This window comes from Myxocyprinus asiaticus, chromosome 18 (assembly GCF_019703515.2).
Source record: "Myxocyprinus asiaticus isolate MX2 ecotype Aquarium Trade chromosome 18, UBuf_Myxa_2, whole genome shotgun sequence".
Lineage (NCBI taxonomy): Eukaryota > Metazoa > Chordata > Actinopteri > Cypriniformes > Catostomidae > Myxocyprinus > Myxocyprinus asiaticus.
The window spans coordinates 29,469,999-29,488,942 of NC_059361.1; the positions used below are offsets into that span (position 1 = coordinate 29,469,999).

At 37.9% G+C, this 18,944-nt stretch overlaps 1 protein-coding gene across 1 annotated transcript in view; it reads right to left on the reverse strand.

The window, feature by feature from the left end:
* LOC127456229 (vesicular glutamate transporter 3-like) overlaps positions 1-10,052 on the reverse strand; it is a 32,733-nt gene extending 22,681 nt beyond the window's left edge. The window contains exon 1 of the mRNA XM_051724618.1: positions 9,955-10,052. Within this exon, the coding sequence (XP_051580578.1) occupies positions 9,955-10,052 (98 nt within the window). The remainder of the gene's footprint in view (positions 1-9,954) is intronic.
* Between the last annotated feature and the right edge of the window lie 8,892 nt (positions 10,053-18,944).

An 18,944-nucleotide genomic window follows, 5' to 3' on the forward strand; every position in this document is an offset into this window, starting at 1 on the left:
TCTTGTGTTGTGCCAGGCGAGGAGCAAAGGGAAGCTTTCTTGGAAGAACCACAATATTTTCTTGTTCCCGGACTTTGCGAGTTCGACAAGATAGAAACGCGATCGGTTCAAGGAATGTAAGAAACTCTTACATCAGAAAAAGATTTCGTTTGCTCTGATGTTTCCTGCCAAACTGAGAATAGTCGGTCGCAAAGTATTTACATGTCCAAATCTGGCAATGTCTTTTATAGAATCAATGACTGAGTAAACCATTGGATGTTTCTCATGTGAGTGGGCCTGACTCGCTGTTCCTAACTCTTGAGGAAGCTGGGCGACATTTTGGGTTTTTTGCGTTGGCTCCGCCGTGCGGCTGGAGCTTGTTTTGTGAATAACACTTTTCCTTAAAGAAACTTTTGCATTGATGGAAGATTACTTTTGCATTGAAGTTCCTGGACAGATTGAGAGTAGACACTATGGATGACCACAAAATATCTACATGCTCACACAAAGGATGTCTTTACGAAGTCGACGGATTATGTAAGTCATGGTATATACTTTTATGCAGCCTCCGAGTGAGTTGACTCGATCATCCGGGGAACCGGGATGCCGGTTTTGTTTCTTTTTGTATTGGTTCTGCCTAGCGGCTGGAGCTTGTTCTATTGAATAACACTTTGGAACAGCTGTGGATTAATCTGTTCGTTCTTTGTACTTATTCCTCCTGCTGGCTGTAGTTTGTTTTGTTGAGTATTTTTACGGGACACTGGAATGATTATGTCATCCGCTGAACTCATAACAGCTGGCTCACTGAAGATTTGTTTGTCTGTCCGAGGAATCTGAACAGTTTTATATCAGCTGAAATTTGTTTTGTGGAAGATCACACCTTTGAGACAGTTCTGTAAATGAATCTACACATTCTTTGTGTTCATTCTTCCTATTGACTGGGTTTATTTTACAAACTATTTTCTGTTATGTAATTTTGCCTCACAAATTTGTGAGGCAAAATTGAGCAATCTGATGGCAAAGTTGTCGTGGGGACTCGTGTGCGTTCATGGACCTTTTGTGTTTAGAGGAATTGTCGCCGGTTGGCACTGTCGTGCGTGGGGTTAACGCGCACGTTTTTCTTTTTTCTGTTTGTTTTGTTCGGGGGGATGTTCGGGGGTTGATTGTTTCACTAATGGGGAATGTGGTCTGTATAATTTTGTTTTTGACACACAATTTATTTTTTCTACAATATCAATATGTCAAATGTTAATATGAGTGTACTATCTCTCTCCACATGGAATGTGAATGGGTTGGGGCACCCCATAAAAAGAAGGAAGGTTATTTCTTTTCTTAAACGTAAGAAATATGATATCGTGTTTCTTCAAGAAACAAATCTTTCCCCGCAGGAAGCTGAAAAATTTGGGAAGATATGGGGTGGACATGTTTTCTTTAGTACTGGCTCAAGTAAGAGCAAGGGAGTCATTATATTGATAAATAAACATCTACAATTCAAATGTCTCAAACAGATTAAAGATAAATTAGGAAGAGTAATTATTGTGTTATTTGAAATTCAAGGGCAAAGGTTGATTTTGGCTAATATTTACGCACATAACGCTGATGATCAGGGCTTTTTTATAGATCTTGAAGGGATGCTGCAAACCACTGGTACCCCTCATGATATAATATTGGGAGGAGACTTTAATCTTTTGATGGATTCAGTCCTTGATCATAGTGAAGCAAAAGTGTGCAAGCCCCCTAGAGCAACACTGACGCTTCACAGGATGTGTAAAAATCTTGGTCTTACAGATATTTGGAGACTTTTTAACCCATCTGGTAGGGACTATACATTGTTTTCATCAGTCCATAAGATTTATTCTAGAATAGATTTTTTTTTGATATCCAAATCCCTCATTTCATCTGTTGTTGATTGCTCAATTGGAAATATCTTAGTCTCAGATCATGCTCTGGTGAGTTTAGAGGTGATGCCACATATAGAGAAAAATAAATCTTATAGTTGGTGCCTTAATGTGTCCCTTTTGCAAAATCCTGATTTCCAACAAATGTTAAAGACTGAAATCAGTGTTTATATGGAGACCAACTGGTCCTCAGTATCCACTGTGGGCGTGGCTTGGGAGGCACTTAAGGCGGTTCTTAGGGGCCGGATTATACAGTATGCCTCATTCATCAAAAAAAACAAGGCACGAGAACTCGTGGAGTTGGAAGGAAATATTAAAAGTGCTGAGGCAGAGCTGAAGCGCTGTATGTCATCCGATGGCCTCAGAGAATTGACCCGATTGAAATATAGATATAATACTATTTTGTCACGGAAAGTGGAGTTTTGGTTGTTCAGGGCAAGACAGTCATACTTTGAGTCGGGTGATAAAGCAGGACAACTTTTGGCTAGATATATAAAGCAGAGAGAGTCTTTTTCTATCATTCCCTCAGTGAAATCTGCTTGTGGTGAAATATTTACCTAGGCTATTGATATTAATAATGCCTTTAAAGAGTTCTATCTTGATCTTTATAGTTCCACATCTTCATCCACTGATGAAGATATTAGGAACTTTGTGGAACCATTAGATCTCCCTAAATTGACGAATGAGCAAAAAAATTCTCTTGATTCTGAGATAACCTTGGAAGAGCTTGTTGAGATAATTAAAGCCTTGCCTAAAAGCAAGGCTCTGGGGCCTGATGGCTTTGCCGCTGAGTTTTTCAAATGTTATGCTACAGAACTGGCTCCACTTTTGTTAGAAGTTTATACTGATTCATTAAAGAATGGAAAGCTTCTGACAGCCATGACACAAGCCCGGATCAGTCTGATTCTAAAAAAGGACAAAGATCCAAGCGAGTGTAAAAGTTACCGCCCAATTTCCCTGATCCAGTTAGATGTAAAAATTTTGTCCAAAATTCTGGCTAATCGATTAAGTAAAGTTATGACATCACTTATACATATAGATCAGGTGGGGTTTATTCGAGGCCGTAGTTCTTCTGATAATATTAGGCGTCTCATCAATGTCATGTGGTCAATAGCGAATGATCAATCTCCGGTTGCTGCCATCTCTCTTGATGCCGAAAAGGCGTTTGATATGGTAGAATGGGATTATCTTTTTAAGATTTTGGAAAGGTATGGGTTCGGGAATACATTTAGTGGTTGGATTAAGTTACTTTACAGACACCCTGTAGCAGCGGTGCAAACAAATGGGTTAATTTCAGATTATTTTACTCTGGATAGGGGCATCCGGCAGGGTTGCCCTCTTTCCCCATTATTGTTCTGTCTTGCCCTGGAACCATTAGCAGCCACGATAAGAAAGGAGGATGATTTTCCAGGGGTGACGGCGGGAGGTGTAGCGCATAAACTTCTGCTTTACGCAGATGATATTTTATTATTCGTCTCCGACCCCACTAGATCTATGTCTTGCCTCCACAGAATTATTAACTCCTTTTCCAAATTCTCAGGATACAAAGTCAATTGGTCTAAATCCAAAGCTTTGGCTTTGACAGCGTACTGTCCAGTAATGGCCTTCCAGCCGGGTGCCTTCCAGTGGCCCAAACAGGGAATTAAGTATTTGGGAATTTTATTCGCAGCAAATTTGTCTGATTTAGTTAGAGTTAATTTTGACCCTTTAATAAAAAGGTTTTCGAGCGATGTCAGCAGGTGGGCTTCATTACACTTATCGATGATTGGGAAGGTTAATGTTATTAAAATGAATTGCATTCTAAAATTTAACTACCTGCTACAATCTCTCCCTGTAGATGTCCCTCTCTCTTATTTCAAGCAATTTGATAGCATAGTGAAGTCCTTCATTTGGAATGGTAAATTTCCCAGGTTAAATTTCAGTAAGTTACATAGGCCGATTGACAAAGGTGGGTTAGGCCTACCCAAGATTTTATTTTATTATTATGCATTCAGTCTTAGACATTTGGTTCATTGGTCGCTTCCACCTGAGAGATCTCCTCCCTGGTTTTGTATTGAACAGGAAGTTCTTGCCCCTATCTCGCCACTGCAAAGCCTTTCGATTAAACTAGCTGGAGAGGTTAAGTCGCACCCCGTTACTTTGCATTTGCACTCGATATGGACAAAAGTGTCCAGAGTGTTTAATTCTGATATTTATTTAAACGTAGCCTCGAGCATATGGCTGAACCCTAAACTATGTATTAATAAGTCCCCTTTCTTTTGGGTAGATTGGATTGTGAGGGGGGTTAATACACTTGGGGCCCTGTATGAGGGTGGAGTATTCAGATCTTTTGAAAATTTGATTCAACATTTTGGGATTCCCAGATCTCAATTTTATAAGTATTTACAGCTGTGCCACCTGCTCTGCTCTGTTTTTGGGAGTAGCATACACCCCCCTAGAGCGGCAGATACTCTGGAAGTGGTGATTGCTGCTTTTGGGAAGGGTCATGAGGCATCAGTGTATTACTCCTTGTTAATTCAGAGTCTGGGGGACGGAGCTTTAAATTCTCTTAAAAGATTATGGGAGAAAGATTTAAACTTGGTATTGGAGGAGGGAGTGTGGGCAAGGATTCTAAAAAACAAAGTCTGCATCTAGAGATGCAAGGGTTCGCCTTATGCAATTTAAGATTTTACATAGATTTTATTGGACCCCCTCTAGATTGTATAGGCTTGCTCTTAAGGACACACCCATCTGCTGGCGATGCCATACTGAAGATGGAGACACCATCCATGTTTTTTGGGGGTGCCTTAAGATCCAAGAATTTTGGCTGAAGGTGCAAAGTTTTGTGTGTGATGTGTTGGGCACTCAGGTCTCGTTCTGCCCCAGACTCTGTATTTTGGGTGATAGGGAGGTTATGGATTTAGTAGATAAGCACATGAAGGATTGGGTTTTGACCGGTGTGATGACTGGTAGACAGGTTATTTTGAGGAGTTGGAAGTCGGATGGAGCACCCTCGTTCCCGGAGTGGTGCGCAGAGATGGGGAGGGTGGCTGCCTTCAAGGAGGGGTCGAGCATTAGGATGGGGGTTAGGGAAACTTACAATAAGAAATGGGGCAATTATTTAGCATTTTTGAGGGAATCTCGAGGTGGGGCGGTGGAGGGAGTAATTTAGAGTTTATTTATTTATTTTTTTTTTTAATTATTATAATTGATTATTGTATGTTATTTTATGTTGTTGTTTTAGTTTTCTGTGTGTGTGTCTATATTCTATTGACCCTAGGGGTGTTCGTGGGGTTGTCAGGGTGGGTTGAGAGTTTGGTAGGGGGAGGGTATATATTTGGGGTTTAATGTTTAAAGTTTTTGATTCATTATATAGATGTTGTTGTATTTTTTGTGTTAATTTATGAATCAATAAAAATTTTAATAACAAAAAAAAAAAAGAAATTGTACGTGTTGGCTCGTACAAAAACATACGACTTATGTTCCAATTTTTCTTTCATTTAAACTTAAACCTAAACCTAACCATAAAGTCTAATCCCTTACCAACCCCCTAAACAAAAACCATGATTTAATAGGAAAACAACTTTTGTCTACCACAGAAGAAAGAAAACATGTAGGTTTGGAACGAGACAATGCAGCGCATTACAGATAACTGACATATGTGTTGCTTTAAAGGAATATTCCAGGTTCAGAACAAGTTAAGCTCAATCGACTGCATTTGTGGCATGATATTTATTACCACAAGAAATAATTTCGACTTGTCCCTCCTTTTCTTTAAAAAAAAGCAAAAATTGAAGTTATAGTGAGGCACTTACAGTGGAAGTAAATGGGGCCAATTTTTGGAGGGTTTATAAAAGGCAGAAATGTGATTATAAATATAAATTGTATTGTTATAATTTTATAAAAGCACTTACATTAATACTTCTGTTAAAACTCATGTATTATTTGAGCTGCAAAGTTGTATAAATCATCATTTTTACTTTCACTTTAGGGTTTTAGGTTTGTTGACATTATATTGGATATAACTTTACACAGAAAAGGTTAGTAATTGATCTTATCACACCAAAATCATGTTAACACACATTGTTTATGTCTTGTGGCTATACTTTTGAAATAGTATTTTAACATTTACTGATTGGCCCCATTCACCTCCATTGTAAGTGCCTCACTGTAACCCAGATTTAATTTTTTTAAAGAAAAGCAGGTGAAAGTCTAAATGTATTTATTGGGGTTATCAATATTATGCCACAAATGCTGTTGATTGAGCTTAACTTGTATTGAACCCGAAATATTCCTTTAATAAATATGTAATAAGTAACCAAATTTGTTTCCAGACGTTTCTTTACTTAAACAAAATGTGATGCCTGTGTTGTATCAATTTGAAATTCTGTATTTATTTATTGGTTGGTCTCTATGGGAATAAGAGTTGTACCTTTTGTATGAGCCAAGTTGTACAATATGTACGATTTCTCCATCTAGTATTATTAGAATTATGACGAGTTGTCTTGACTCTTGAGACTATATTGACAATTCCTGGAATCAAAGTAGAGGAACTGATGTAACTCCAGAATTGATATTTCAAACAAATCCAGAACAGTATTGCTGTATAAAGGTGATATACCAATATTTATGAATTATGTACTAGGAGACCAGAGTAAACATGTTTCCTGCTGACAAATTCTCTGCTTAGGTGAACAGACCAGAAGGGGTTGCAGAGTGTGGTGCTGAAAAGGTCACATTGCGTTTGGTACTCCCTCCCTCTGCTTCCCTCTTGCCCGCACGCACCTGTTCCATTACCCAACCACTATCTTTCCTCTCATCCTCCACCTCACAGGAATAACTTTCATCAGTCTATTTTAAAATGCACACCTGAGTTCTTCCACACACAGAAGAAGGACCTCACTAAAAGTGGGATACTGGAGGATTCTGAATGGAGGATCAAGAGGCAATATTGCATTTCAAGAGTCACACCAGAGCCTGTCCCTGATGTTTGTGAAGAAGATGAACTGGATGCATTGTTAATGGACATAAAGCACAACAAGGTGAAGTCGTGGTCTGGTACACTCACACAATTTTGTTCAACTCAGAACAAAACACTTATTTAGTTCAGAAAATCTTTGTCAATGCCTTTAATCTATTTTTTTTTTTTTTTTTTTACTATATATATTAAAATACTTCAAATTATTTTTTTATCATCTTAATTTTAGCAATAGCATGAACTGAGCCCTTTGTAGATATTCTCTTTACTCTCGCCCTGAAACTAAGTCGAATCTAAGCATTGATGCAGATCTAAATAGAACTCTCTCTGCAATTATTGGCAATATTTCAGAAGCTTATCAGGGAAAATACATTTGTAAAGACCTACATATAACCTCTATGTTCATAAAGTGATGTGGTATTTGCAGAACTCTGCAAGGATTGCCTTCAAAAGAGTGTTTACACATTATAAGGACACAGCCAAATCAACATGTTATTCACTTCAACAGTCAGAATACTCTCACTAATTAGAGAAAAAGAAAGGTAAAAGGACAAACTAAGAAAACATACAAAAAAGAATGATTAGTATATTGCATTCTCAGAAATAATGTCCAAAACAATGTTTTTAAAATGCTTAGCAGCTAAGACAGCTACAAAAGAATTATAAAGAAAACATCTGCTTCTGTCAAGACCACAAGATCCCTGAGTCTGACAACTATGTAAAGCTTTAACAAAGAGATTTGGCTGTGTGGATTTTCTCAAAATCAACTGTATCCATGTTTCATGGAAATTTCAAATTGTACAACATATTGCTGCTGTTTTGGAAGAGACTGTAACATATTATTCATTGCTATTTTATAAATCAAATATAAAAGTAATAATATTCATGGCTATTTTACTTAATTATATTAATAGGTAATATGTGTAATAAAATGTGATGCTTTTGGAAATGGTATTGTGTTTTTTAAGCTAGCTTTTTTGTACCTTGTTTATGCACAAATCTAAATGAAGTTCTGTACAGTTTAAACTCTTTAAAAATTAAGCACATTTTGAGTAGGACTGAAAATAAATATTAAATGAATTAAGTGTGTGCATATTCCATTTTACTTAACCTCTATCTCCCTCTCTCTGTCTCTTTCTTTTTTTATAATGTGATGTTTTTATCTTGTCATTCCTCTATATTATTTGTAGTATTTGTAGTATCAAACTACCTCTAATAGATTTCTTGGTAATATTACACAGACAGAGGAAATTATTCACATCATCTCACATATTAAGATGTCTAATATGCAAGAAAAATATAACAGACATATACAGCTCTGGAAAAATTAAGAGACCACTGCAATTATCAGTTTCTCTGGATTTACTATTTATAGGTATGTGTTTGAGTAAAATGAACATTTTTGTTTTATTCTATAAAGTACTAACAACATGTTTCTCAAATTCTAAATAAAAATATTGTCATTTAGAGCATTTATTTGCAGAAAATGACAACTGGACAAAATAACAAAAAATATGTGTTTTTTCTTAGGGGTCGGATCATACCGTATGCCTCATTCATCAAAAAATCCAAAGCATGTGAACTCGTGGAGTTGGAAGGGAATATTAAAAGTGCCGAGGCAGAGCTGAAGCACAGACTGTCGTCTGATGGCCTCAGAGAATTCACCCGATTGAAATACAGATATAATACTATTTTGTCACGGAAGGTGGAGTTTTGGCTATTAATACAGTAATACTTTGAGTTGGGGGACAAAGCAGGAAAACTTCTGGCTAGATATATAAAGCAGAGAGAGTCTTTTTCTATCATTCCCTCAGTGAAATCTGCTGGTGGTGAAATTTTTACCTTGGCCATTGATATTAATAATGCTTTTAAAGATTTCTATCTTGATCTTTATAGTTCCATGTCTTTGTCTACTGATGAAGATATTAAAAACTTTGTGGAACCATTAGAACTCCCTAAATTGATGACTGAGCAAAGAAATTCTCTTGATTCTGAGATAACCTTGGAGGAGCTTGGCAAGGTAATTAAGGCCTTGCCTACAGGCAAGTCTTCGGGGCCAGATGGTTTTGCAGCTGAAAACACAGCATCTTTTTTGTTATTTTGACCAGTTGTCATTTTCTGCAAATAAATGCTCTAAATGACAATATTTTTATTTGGAATTTGGGAGAAATGTTGTCAGTACTTTATAGAATAAAACAAAAATATTCATTTTAGTCAAAAACATACCTAAATCCAGAGAAACTGATAAATTTGCAATGGCCTCTTAATTTTTTCCAGAGCTGTATCTTGGTCTAATTCGGAAACTTCAGGTTTTTAATATCTTGAAATGTGCAAGATATTAGCTATGTATACACCTAGAATGTCTATGAACCTTTTCAAATTGTAGATAATAAATGGGGGAGGTACATTTTCAATTAATATATTTGTTTTGTGCGTGACGACATTTGTGCGAGTGATATTGCTAGATGCCTTGACAGTTAAAGCAAAGATAACTTGTTGCATTGTTTTGATGTTGAAATTAACATAAAAGTTTAAACTTGGATTTGATGCCACTAATTTAAAACTTTCTTATGTCATTTTGAGGAACAATTAGGAGATTAAAAATACTGTGACAACAGCTTTTCAAACACTAGAACATTATAATGTCATAAAGCATATGCAGTTTTTTCTGTTTGGTGTTTTCTACAAACATCCTTCATCAAAAAACTTTAAAAACATTCTAGAACTCTAGATATTTCTACATTCTATATATTCTAGGGTCCTATATAGTTCTATATACAGTTAAAAAAAAATTGGTTGTACCCTTATTTCAATTTCTAAGCTATTTCCACCTGATCTGACCCTTAAAAATATTTTTGTTGATGAAACCTTATTTATTAAGATTTATTTAGTGATATTATATAATAATTTACATTTTTAATTTTTGACCAGTTCATTTGGCACATAAAGCTAATTTCTGCCACAAATTAGTCATGCATGCAAAAATCAACTCTAAATTCCTGTTATTTCATTTAATAACAAATGCAATCAGACACTTGATACAGTATAGATAACACAAGCAGATTTCCACACCTCTTCCTCTCAGTGCTTAGACTCCAATTCTACTGTCTTTTCACTTACTTTTGTAGGTTCCCCAGAGAGTCACCCACATTGTTCTTCAACTCCTCCTTTCCTGGTCTGAGCTTCTCCTTTAGACCCGCAAACCCCCCCAGTGGCATCTCTCCTTCCTTCTCTCTTCTTGCCCACAAACACTTGTCTTTCCCACTCTGCTCTTTGCAGAAAAGAGAGCAGGTTATCCACTAGGCACTGATGCACATCCTCTCCTGTGCTGGACTGAGATTGTTCGCTAGGGCTGGGTTAGGTGCGCTGGAGGGGAGGAGGAGAGATGCTGAGCCAGGGAATGGAAGAGAGAAGAGGAGGGACTTGGATTTGATGGCATCACAGGCTTTTCTCAGTAATCCAGGGATCTCAGTGCAATCCTTCATTTGGGTTCGCCATAGAACTTCCTAGTGCACGATTCTGTGTGTTTTCAGTTCAGGATATCAGCATTGTGAATGTAGCAGTAATGGAAAATCCTGCATTCCTGTCAGCTCACAAACAGTGATGCTGTACGATTACAAGATCAGGAGAAGATCCTGAATACCTGCCTTTTCTCCAGCCCCTCCCTCTTTGGCTCCTGTGAGAACAGGCTGAAAAGTGTGACTAGCAGAGTTCATTAAAGATTGATGGCAAAGTCAAGGATCACAGGCTCAGTGTTGTATGATATGAGCAAGTGTAACAAGATCTTGCGTCCTCTAGTCCCAGTCTAACCTTTATCCTGAGTAACAGTTCCAGGGGTTCACAGGTCAAACGTATCAACGTCAACAACCAAACACTTCAATAAAGGTTCCAACTGTGCGTGCCATTGCACTGTTGCCAATGTTCAAAAGTCTTTAATTGCATTTGCTCTGTAACTAGTGAGAGGTTGTTTTACTTTATGTAAGTGAAGAAGTGCACCTTTTTTCCATGAATGTCTGTTTTATGCAATAATCATAAAAAATGCAGTGGGCTTTAAAAATTCAGATATTGAGGTCTAAAAAATTCATTGGTAGTCTGTATGGTGTTGCACTCTAGGTTCTCAGGCTGTGTTTCACTGATGCTTGTTGTAGGTTCCTCAGTAGTATTGGCATGAATAAAATCTGGACCTGCCTTACTGAGGGACAAGCTTTCAGTGCAAAACCTCTGACATGTCATGAATAACTGCCAGAAACATTGATTTACTATTTTCTTTTGCAACCAGAATGGACAGACATTGAAAGTAGACTTTTTCTACATAGGCTACTGTATATTCAGTACATACTGCACTTTTCAACAAATCGTCTTTTAATTCAGCTTTCTATATTATTAGCAGAATTTAGAATGATTTTGAAATTTCTTCAAATGAACACACTTTTTTTGTATACAGGTGCATTTCAATAAATTAGAATGTTGTGGAAAAGTTCATTTATTTCATTAATTCAACTCAAATTGTGAAACTCGTGTATTAAATAAATTCAATGCACACAGACTGAAGTAGTTTAAGTCTTTGATTCTTTTAATTGTGATGATTTTGGCTCACATTTAACAAAAACCCACCAATTCACTATCTCAAAAAATTAGAATACATCATAAGACCAATAAAAAAAAAACATTTTTAGTGAATTGTTGGCCTTCTGGAAAGTATGTTCATTTACTGTATACACTATATTGCCAAAAGTATTCGCTCACCCATCCAAATAATTGAATTCAGGTGTTCCAATCACTTCCATAGCCACGGGTGTGTAAAATGAAGCACCTAGGCATGCAGACTGCTTCTACAAACATTTGTGAAAGAATGGGCCGCTCTCAGGAGCTCAGTGAATTCTAGCGTGGTACTGTGATAGGATGCCACCTGTGCAACAAGTCCAGTCGTGAAATTTCCTCGCTATTAAATATTCCACAGTCAACTGTCAGTGGTATTATAACAAAGTGGAAGCGATTGGGAATGACAGCAACTCAGCCACAAAGTGGTAGGCCATGTAAAATGACAGAGCGGGGTCAGCGGATGCTGAGGCGCATAGTGCGCAGAGGTCGCCAACTTTCTGCAGAGTCAATCGCTACAGACCTCCAAAGTTCACGTGGCCTTCAGATTAGCTCAAGAACAGTGCGTAGAGAGCTTCATGGAATGGGTTTCCATGGCCGAGCAGCTGCATCCAAGCCATACATCACCAAGTGCAACGCAAAGCGTCGGATGCAGTGGTGTAAAGCACGCCGCCACTGGACTCTAGAGCAGTGGAGACGCGTTCTCTGGAGTGACGAATCACGCTTCTCCATCTGGCAATCTGATGGACGAGTCTGGGTTTGGCGGTTGCCAGGAGAACGGTACTTGTCTGACTGCATTGTGCCAACTGTGAAATTTGGTGGAGGGGGGATTATGGTGCGGGGTTGTTTTTCAGGAGCTGGGCTTGGCCCCTTAGTTCTAGTGAAAGGAACTCTGAATGCTTCAGCATATCAAGAGATTTTGGACAATTCCATGCTCCCAACTTTGTGGGAACAGTTTGGGGATGGCCCCTTCCTGTTCCAACATGACTGCGCACCAGTGCACAAAGCAAGGTCCATAAAGACATGGATGAGCGAGTTTGGTGTGGAAGAACTTGACTGGCCTGCACAGAGTCCTGACTTCAACCCGTTAGAGCACCTTTGGGATGAATTAGAGCGAAGACTGCGACCAGGCCTTCTCGTCCAACATCAGTGTCTGACCTCACAAATGCGCTTCTGGAAGAATGGTCAAAAATTCCCATAAACACACTCCTAAACCTTGTGGAAAGCCTTCCCAGAAGAGTTGAAGCTGTTATAGCTGCAAAGGGTGGGCCGACGTCATATTAAACCCTATGGATTAAGAATGGGATGTCACTTAAGTTCTTATGCGTCTAAAGGCAGATGAGCGAATACTTTTGGCAATATAGTGTATGTACTCAATACTTGGTAGGGGCTCCTTTTGCTTTAATTACTGCCTCAATTCGGCGTGGCATGGAGGTGATCAGTTTGTGGCACTGCTGAGGTGGTATGGAAGCCCAGGTTTCTTTGACAGTGGCCTTCAGCTCATCTGCATTTTTTGGTCTCTTGTTTCTCATTTTCCTCTTGACACCCCATAGCTCTATGGGGTTCAGGTCTGGTGAGTTTGCTGGCCAGTCAAGCACACCAAGACCATGATCATTTAATCAACTTTTGGTGCTTTTGGCAGTGTGGGCAGGTGCCAAATCCTGCTGGAAAATGAAATCAGCATCTTTAAAAAGCTGGTCAGCAGAAGGAAGCATGAAGTGCTCCAAAATTTCTTGGTAAACGGGTGCAGTGACTTTGGTTTTCAAAAAACACAATGGACCAACACCAGCAGATGACATTGCACCCCAAATCATCACAGACTGTGGAAACTTAACACTGGACTTCAAGCAACTTGGGCTATGAGCTTCTCCACCCTTCCTCCAGACTCTAGGACCTTGGTTTCCAAATGAAATACAAAACTTGCTCTCATCTGAAAAGAGGACTTTGGACCACTGGGCAACAGTCCAGTTCTTCTTCTCCTTAGCCCAGGTAAGACGCCTCTGACATTGTCTGTGGTTCAGGAGTGGCTTAACAAGAGGAATACGACAACTGTAGCCAAATTCCTTGACATGTCTGTGTGTGGTGGCTCTTGATGCCTTGACCCCAGCCTCAGTCCATTCCTTGTGAAGTTCACCCAAATTCTTGAATCGATTTTGCTTGACAATCCTCATAAGGCTGCGGTTCTCTCGGTTGGTTGTGCATCTTTTTCTTCCACACTTTTTCCTTCCACTCAACTTTCTGTTAACATGCTTGGATACAGCACTCTGTGAACAGCCAGCTTCTTTGGCAATGAATGTTTGTGGCTTACCCTCCTTGTGAAGGGTGTCAATGATTGTCTTCTGGACAACTGTCAGATCAGCAGTCTTCCCCATGATTGTGTAGCCTAGTGAACCAAACTGAGAGACCATTTTGAAGGCTCAGGAAACCTTTGCAGGTGTTTTGAGTTGATTAGCTGATTGGCATGTCACCATATTCTAATTTGTTGAGATAGTGAATTGGTGGGTTTTTGTTAAATGTGAACCAAAATCATCACAATTAAAAGAACAAAAGACTTAAACTACTTCAGTCTGTGTGCATTGAATTTATTTAATACACGAGTTTCACAATTTGAGTTGAATTACTGAAATAAATGAACTTTTCCACGACATTCTAATTTATTGAGATGCACCTGTATGATCAAAGGATACTCTGTTCTATGGTACTAATGTTTGAGGGATTGACCTCTTTTTAAGGACTATAGTGACATCTAATGGTGTGCAGAAACTACAACCACTACCAATGTGCTGTGAGGCAAAGGCTTGCTCAAACATTGACAGTACAAATTTTCAAATAAACACACACTTTGCCTATGCTATTAGCAGTACTGGGCGGATTACATGTGATTTGGAATCAGGTACTGATTACAATTTACATGACAAAAAAATGCAATCAGTAACATAATCTCATAGATTACATTTGGGGGTGATCTAATACGATTACTTTCAAACTAATTCTATTTTATTATGTCACATGCATTTGAGTACGATAATAATTTCAACATAAAAGAGGAAGAAAATGTATTCCATTCTTTATTACTAACAAAAAGAGCTCCTTATGACATTATTCTATTCATTAAATCTAACAGCAATGGCATAAACTGCATAAAACAATAGCAGCATTACGAGCATTAATGACCATAAAATCAACATGAAACGATCAAAAATGAATTAAAATTAATGACCATAATATCAACAGCAACGACGTTGCCTAGGTCAAAGCTTTCATCTGAAATTACTGAGCACTTTAAAACCCTTACTGCTTACTGATAGTCCATCGCCTATTCCAAAACTGAGGTGCGAGATATTATCTTTTGAACAGCAAGAATATTCTAAATGAGCAGAATATTTTAAAACAGCAGAGTTCCACCAAGTCACACAAGGAACAACTGTGTCAAGTTTTATGTCAAGTTTCATGCAGTGGACTCCATTGCATCAGCAGCAACAATAGAGCGATGGGCTTTATTCCATATTACTGCATATTTTGCTAGATCCACTAGATCCTTTGAAGCAATTAAGTTCAATGTGTGAGCTGCACACCATTGGTAAGGTAGTAAGAAATAATATATATATATAGTGCTGGTCCTACCCCATTTGGCACCCTAGGCGAGACCCTGCAGTATTAATTTTGCAAAAACAGAACCAACGCATTCATTTCTGGTGATTTGAGGAGCATCATTTAATTTTAGTAACCTGTATATATTGTGAAGCATTAATAAATGGACTAAAAACATATTGTCACCTTTTGACATTACACAGCACAAGATGAAGTTTATCAAAGTTACCTTTCTCAAAAGCCTTCTGTAGCAGTATCATGGTACAATGATGGTACAATATGGTAAATCCTTGGTATTTTTATTATATACATTAGGCCTATATCATGGTATTTATATGGAAGGCTACTCCAAAAAACATGGCATTGGTTTGTTTTTGGTACTTTTAAGTGCTTTCATGTAATGTACGTGTTTTGATACACTTTTATTTAGAAAGTATCTTTACCTGCAGTAGACAGTCGTTCACAGGCTGCAATTAACTGTAAGTAAATATTCACTTCATTCAGCGTTGTTTTTGTTCTCTGTCTTCTAAAGCATCCCGTTACTGTTTTACTGCGTGACAAAGAGCTTCAAACGACTCAGCTCGCAAGTTAGACAAATTCATTGAGAAGAACCGACTCAAAAGACTAATTAATTCACGCATCAGGCATCACTTCGATTCACGCGCTCCGCGCTCATGAGTCTGTGGCCGTGTGCACAATGGCATACTATCCATTCTACTTTAACTTTTTTTTTTTGTTTGTTTGTTTGGTTTTTTTTGGCAAACACAGGTATATCAGAAACAGTAAGAGTAGTATGGTAGTATGGCATTTAGTACACGGTCTATTTGTTCCGTGGGGGGCGTCACAACGCATCATCGGAACATACAGGGCGCATTTTGTTCGACACAGATTGAACACATACATATTGGCTCGGTAGATCGGCGCCCCTGAAGTGATGCCGCTCTAGGCGCTCGCCTATGTTGCCTAATGGGTTGACCGGCCCTGCAGCAATGACATTGTTAGGTCAAAGCTAACAGATCAAAACTCTGACACACTTACTTTTAACCCTTACTACTTCGTAATAGTCCATCACCAATTCCTTAGCTGAGGTGCATATTTTACTGTTGAAACGTAAAATGAGCACATGCTCAAAATGTTCACATGTGAAAATATTGTGCTTCTGGGTAAGAATATGATGATTTTGATATGAAAATGATCAATAAGTGATTATCAGTTTACTGCCTTGTTAATATGTAATCATGTAATCTATAAAAAAGTAACTTTAGACCGATTACGAGTATTTTAAAATGTAATTTAATCCAATTACAAGTACTCAATTTTGAACTGATTGTGTAATACAGATTACATGTAATCCATTACTACCCAGCACTGGCTATTAGTTTTAGAACTAATTTAGAACTATGATCTCTAATTGACTAGTGCTTTCCAACATGTCCAAATATGCCTACACTTAAAAAAAGGATTTTTGCTGCTTGTTCAATTTACTTAATTAAAATGCAACTAAAGCAACAATTATAGAACATTTTGTCACAACTTGATTTAACTGTGTTCTGTCCATTTAAATTTGTACAATGGACTTCACTTAATCCATTTGAGTTGGGACTTTTGTGGTGTTAATGTAGAATTGATGAATTCCTTTTTCTTGCTTTCTTTGCATGGGATTCGATGGGAAGAGTAAATTCTAAAATTAAGTAATTGCAATATGAATATAAAGGGGGATACTTGTTCGTGTTTAATGTTTTGTCATGTTGAGATTTAGAACAGTTTCTGTTTCGTTGGAGTTTTTGGAATTCCCGTTATGGTGAAGAGAGCTTGAGTTAATGCTGAGGACAGGTAGGTGTTGCACATGAAATTAATTGCTCATTTTGTTGAGCAAATGCTGTGCTAACCATAGCTGTTACTAATTTACTGTCTGTATTGCTTCTAATCAGCATGTAATTTGCATGATAACATTCAATTTCACTAATTAGCACATAAAGATATAAGATATTTACTTACATTGATGCAGCTAATTTTGTTGTGTTTACCTAATTCAACTAGATTCTGTCTACACAAATTGTTTATGTTGAGATTACATAGTAATTTTAAGAATTAAAAAACAAGTTCAGCCAAATTTTTAGTGTAGATAGTAATCTTTTATGTAAATATGCATTTACAGGACATTAAACCTGCCTGTGCAGTTTCAACAGCTTCTTGTGTATTTAAGTTAAATTATACACTCACTGAGCACTTTATTAGGAACACATGTATACCTACTTATTCATGCGATAATCGAATCAGCCAATCATGTGGCAGCAGTGTAATGCATAAAATCATTCAGATACGGGTCAGGAGCTTCAGTTAATGTTCACATCAACCATCAGAATGGAGAAAAATGTGATCTCAGTGATTTCGACCGTGGCATGATTGTTGGTGTCAGACTGGCTGGTTTGAGTATTTCTGTAACTGCTGATCTCCTGGGATTTTCACGCACAACAGTCTCTAGAATTTACTCCGAATGGTGCCAAAAACAAAAATGGGCTACAACAGCAGAAGACCTTGTCTGGCACTTTATTATAACCATAGTGTTACTTATAAAGTGCTCTGTGAGTGTAGTTCAGCTTTCTGTGCTGGAGACCATCAGGTTTTTAATGGGAAATTCATTGACATTTAAAGTGTCTTGAGTCTCTTGAGAGCTCCTGCAGCTCAAATGGTTGAGTACACAGAGAATATCTTCTTAAAGTTTACTGTAAGTTGCTTTTGAAAAGACATCTGCCAAATGCATACATGCAAGGGAGTAGATTTGGCTTTAACACTGGGGGGGTTACAGTGTGAAGAATGAATATTTTTGCATACATGTGATATTTCGTCTTCCTCAGCAAAAATAGTGAAAGAGCATTTCTTGTACCCCTGAAATGACAGAGTATGGTCGTATGATTCCTCCACCCTTTCCCCTGGGCTACAGGTGAAGTTGCCCTTTAAGATTCTATCATCAAACAATGAATTAGATTTGCATTATCTAATCTCTATTTAATGAGCACTTTTTCTACCACTGGCCTCTGAGCGATTCTCATTAGTCTCTTAGTTTTTGTCTTGACTTCAAGTGAATTAAATAAGGAAAATAAGGGAAGGAAAGGATTGTTACAGAAGGAGGATGGAAGAAAGACTGCAGCAAAATAATGTGAAGAAGGTCTAGAGAGACCTGAATAAAATATCTGGACAGTCTTCAAAAGGTGGAGGGTATACTGCCCTGGGTGACCAGAAGTGGGTTGACGAATTGAATCTTTTCTTTAACAGATTTGATAGTGGATCTTCTCCTAACACTTAGCTTGGTAAACTGGATAACTGGCTACCTCACAAATAGACCTCAGTGTGTGAGGATGCAGGACCATGTGTCTGAAGTGGTTAAGTGCTGTACGGGAGTCCCACAAGGAACTGTATTAGCCCCTTTCTTATTTACCCTCTATACATCCGACTTTCAGTACAACTCTGGCAGTTGTCATCTTCAGAAATATTCAGACAACTCCTTAGTTTGTGGATGTTTTTCTAAACATAATGAAGGTGAATACAGGGAGTTGATTAAGAACTCTGTAGACTGGTGCCAGCTGAACTGCCTCCAGCTTAATACAAGTAAGACAAAGGAAATTGTAGTGGATTATCAAAAGAAGACATATCAAATAATACCAGTAAACATCCAGAGGATGGACATTGAGACTGTCAAATCATATAAATACCTGGGTGTTTATCTAAATAACAAGTTAGACTGGTTTGATAACACAAATGATATATATAAGAAAGGTCAAAGTCCCATTCATCTCTTGAGACGACTGAGATCCTTTGGTGTGTGTCAGGTACTGTTAAAGACTTTCTGTGAAACTGTGGTAGCATCTGTCATTTTGTATGCTCTGGTATTGTTTGTTTCCAAAGACTCTTATTTTGAA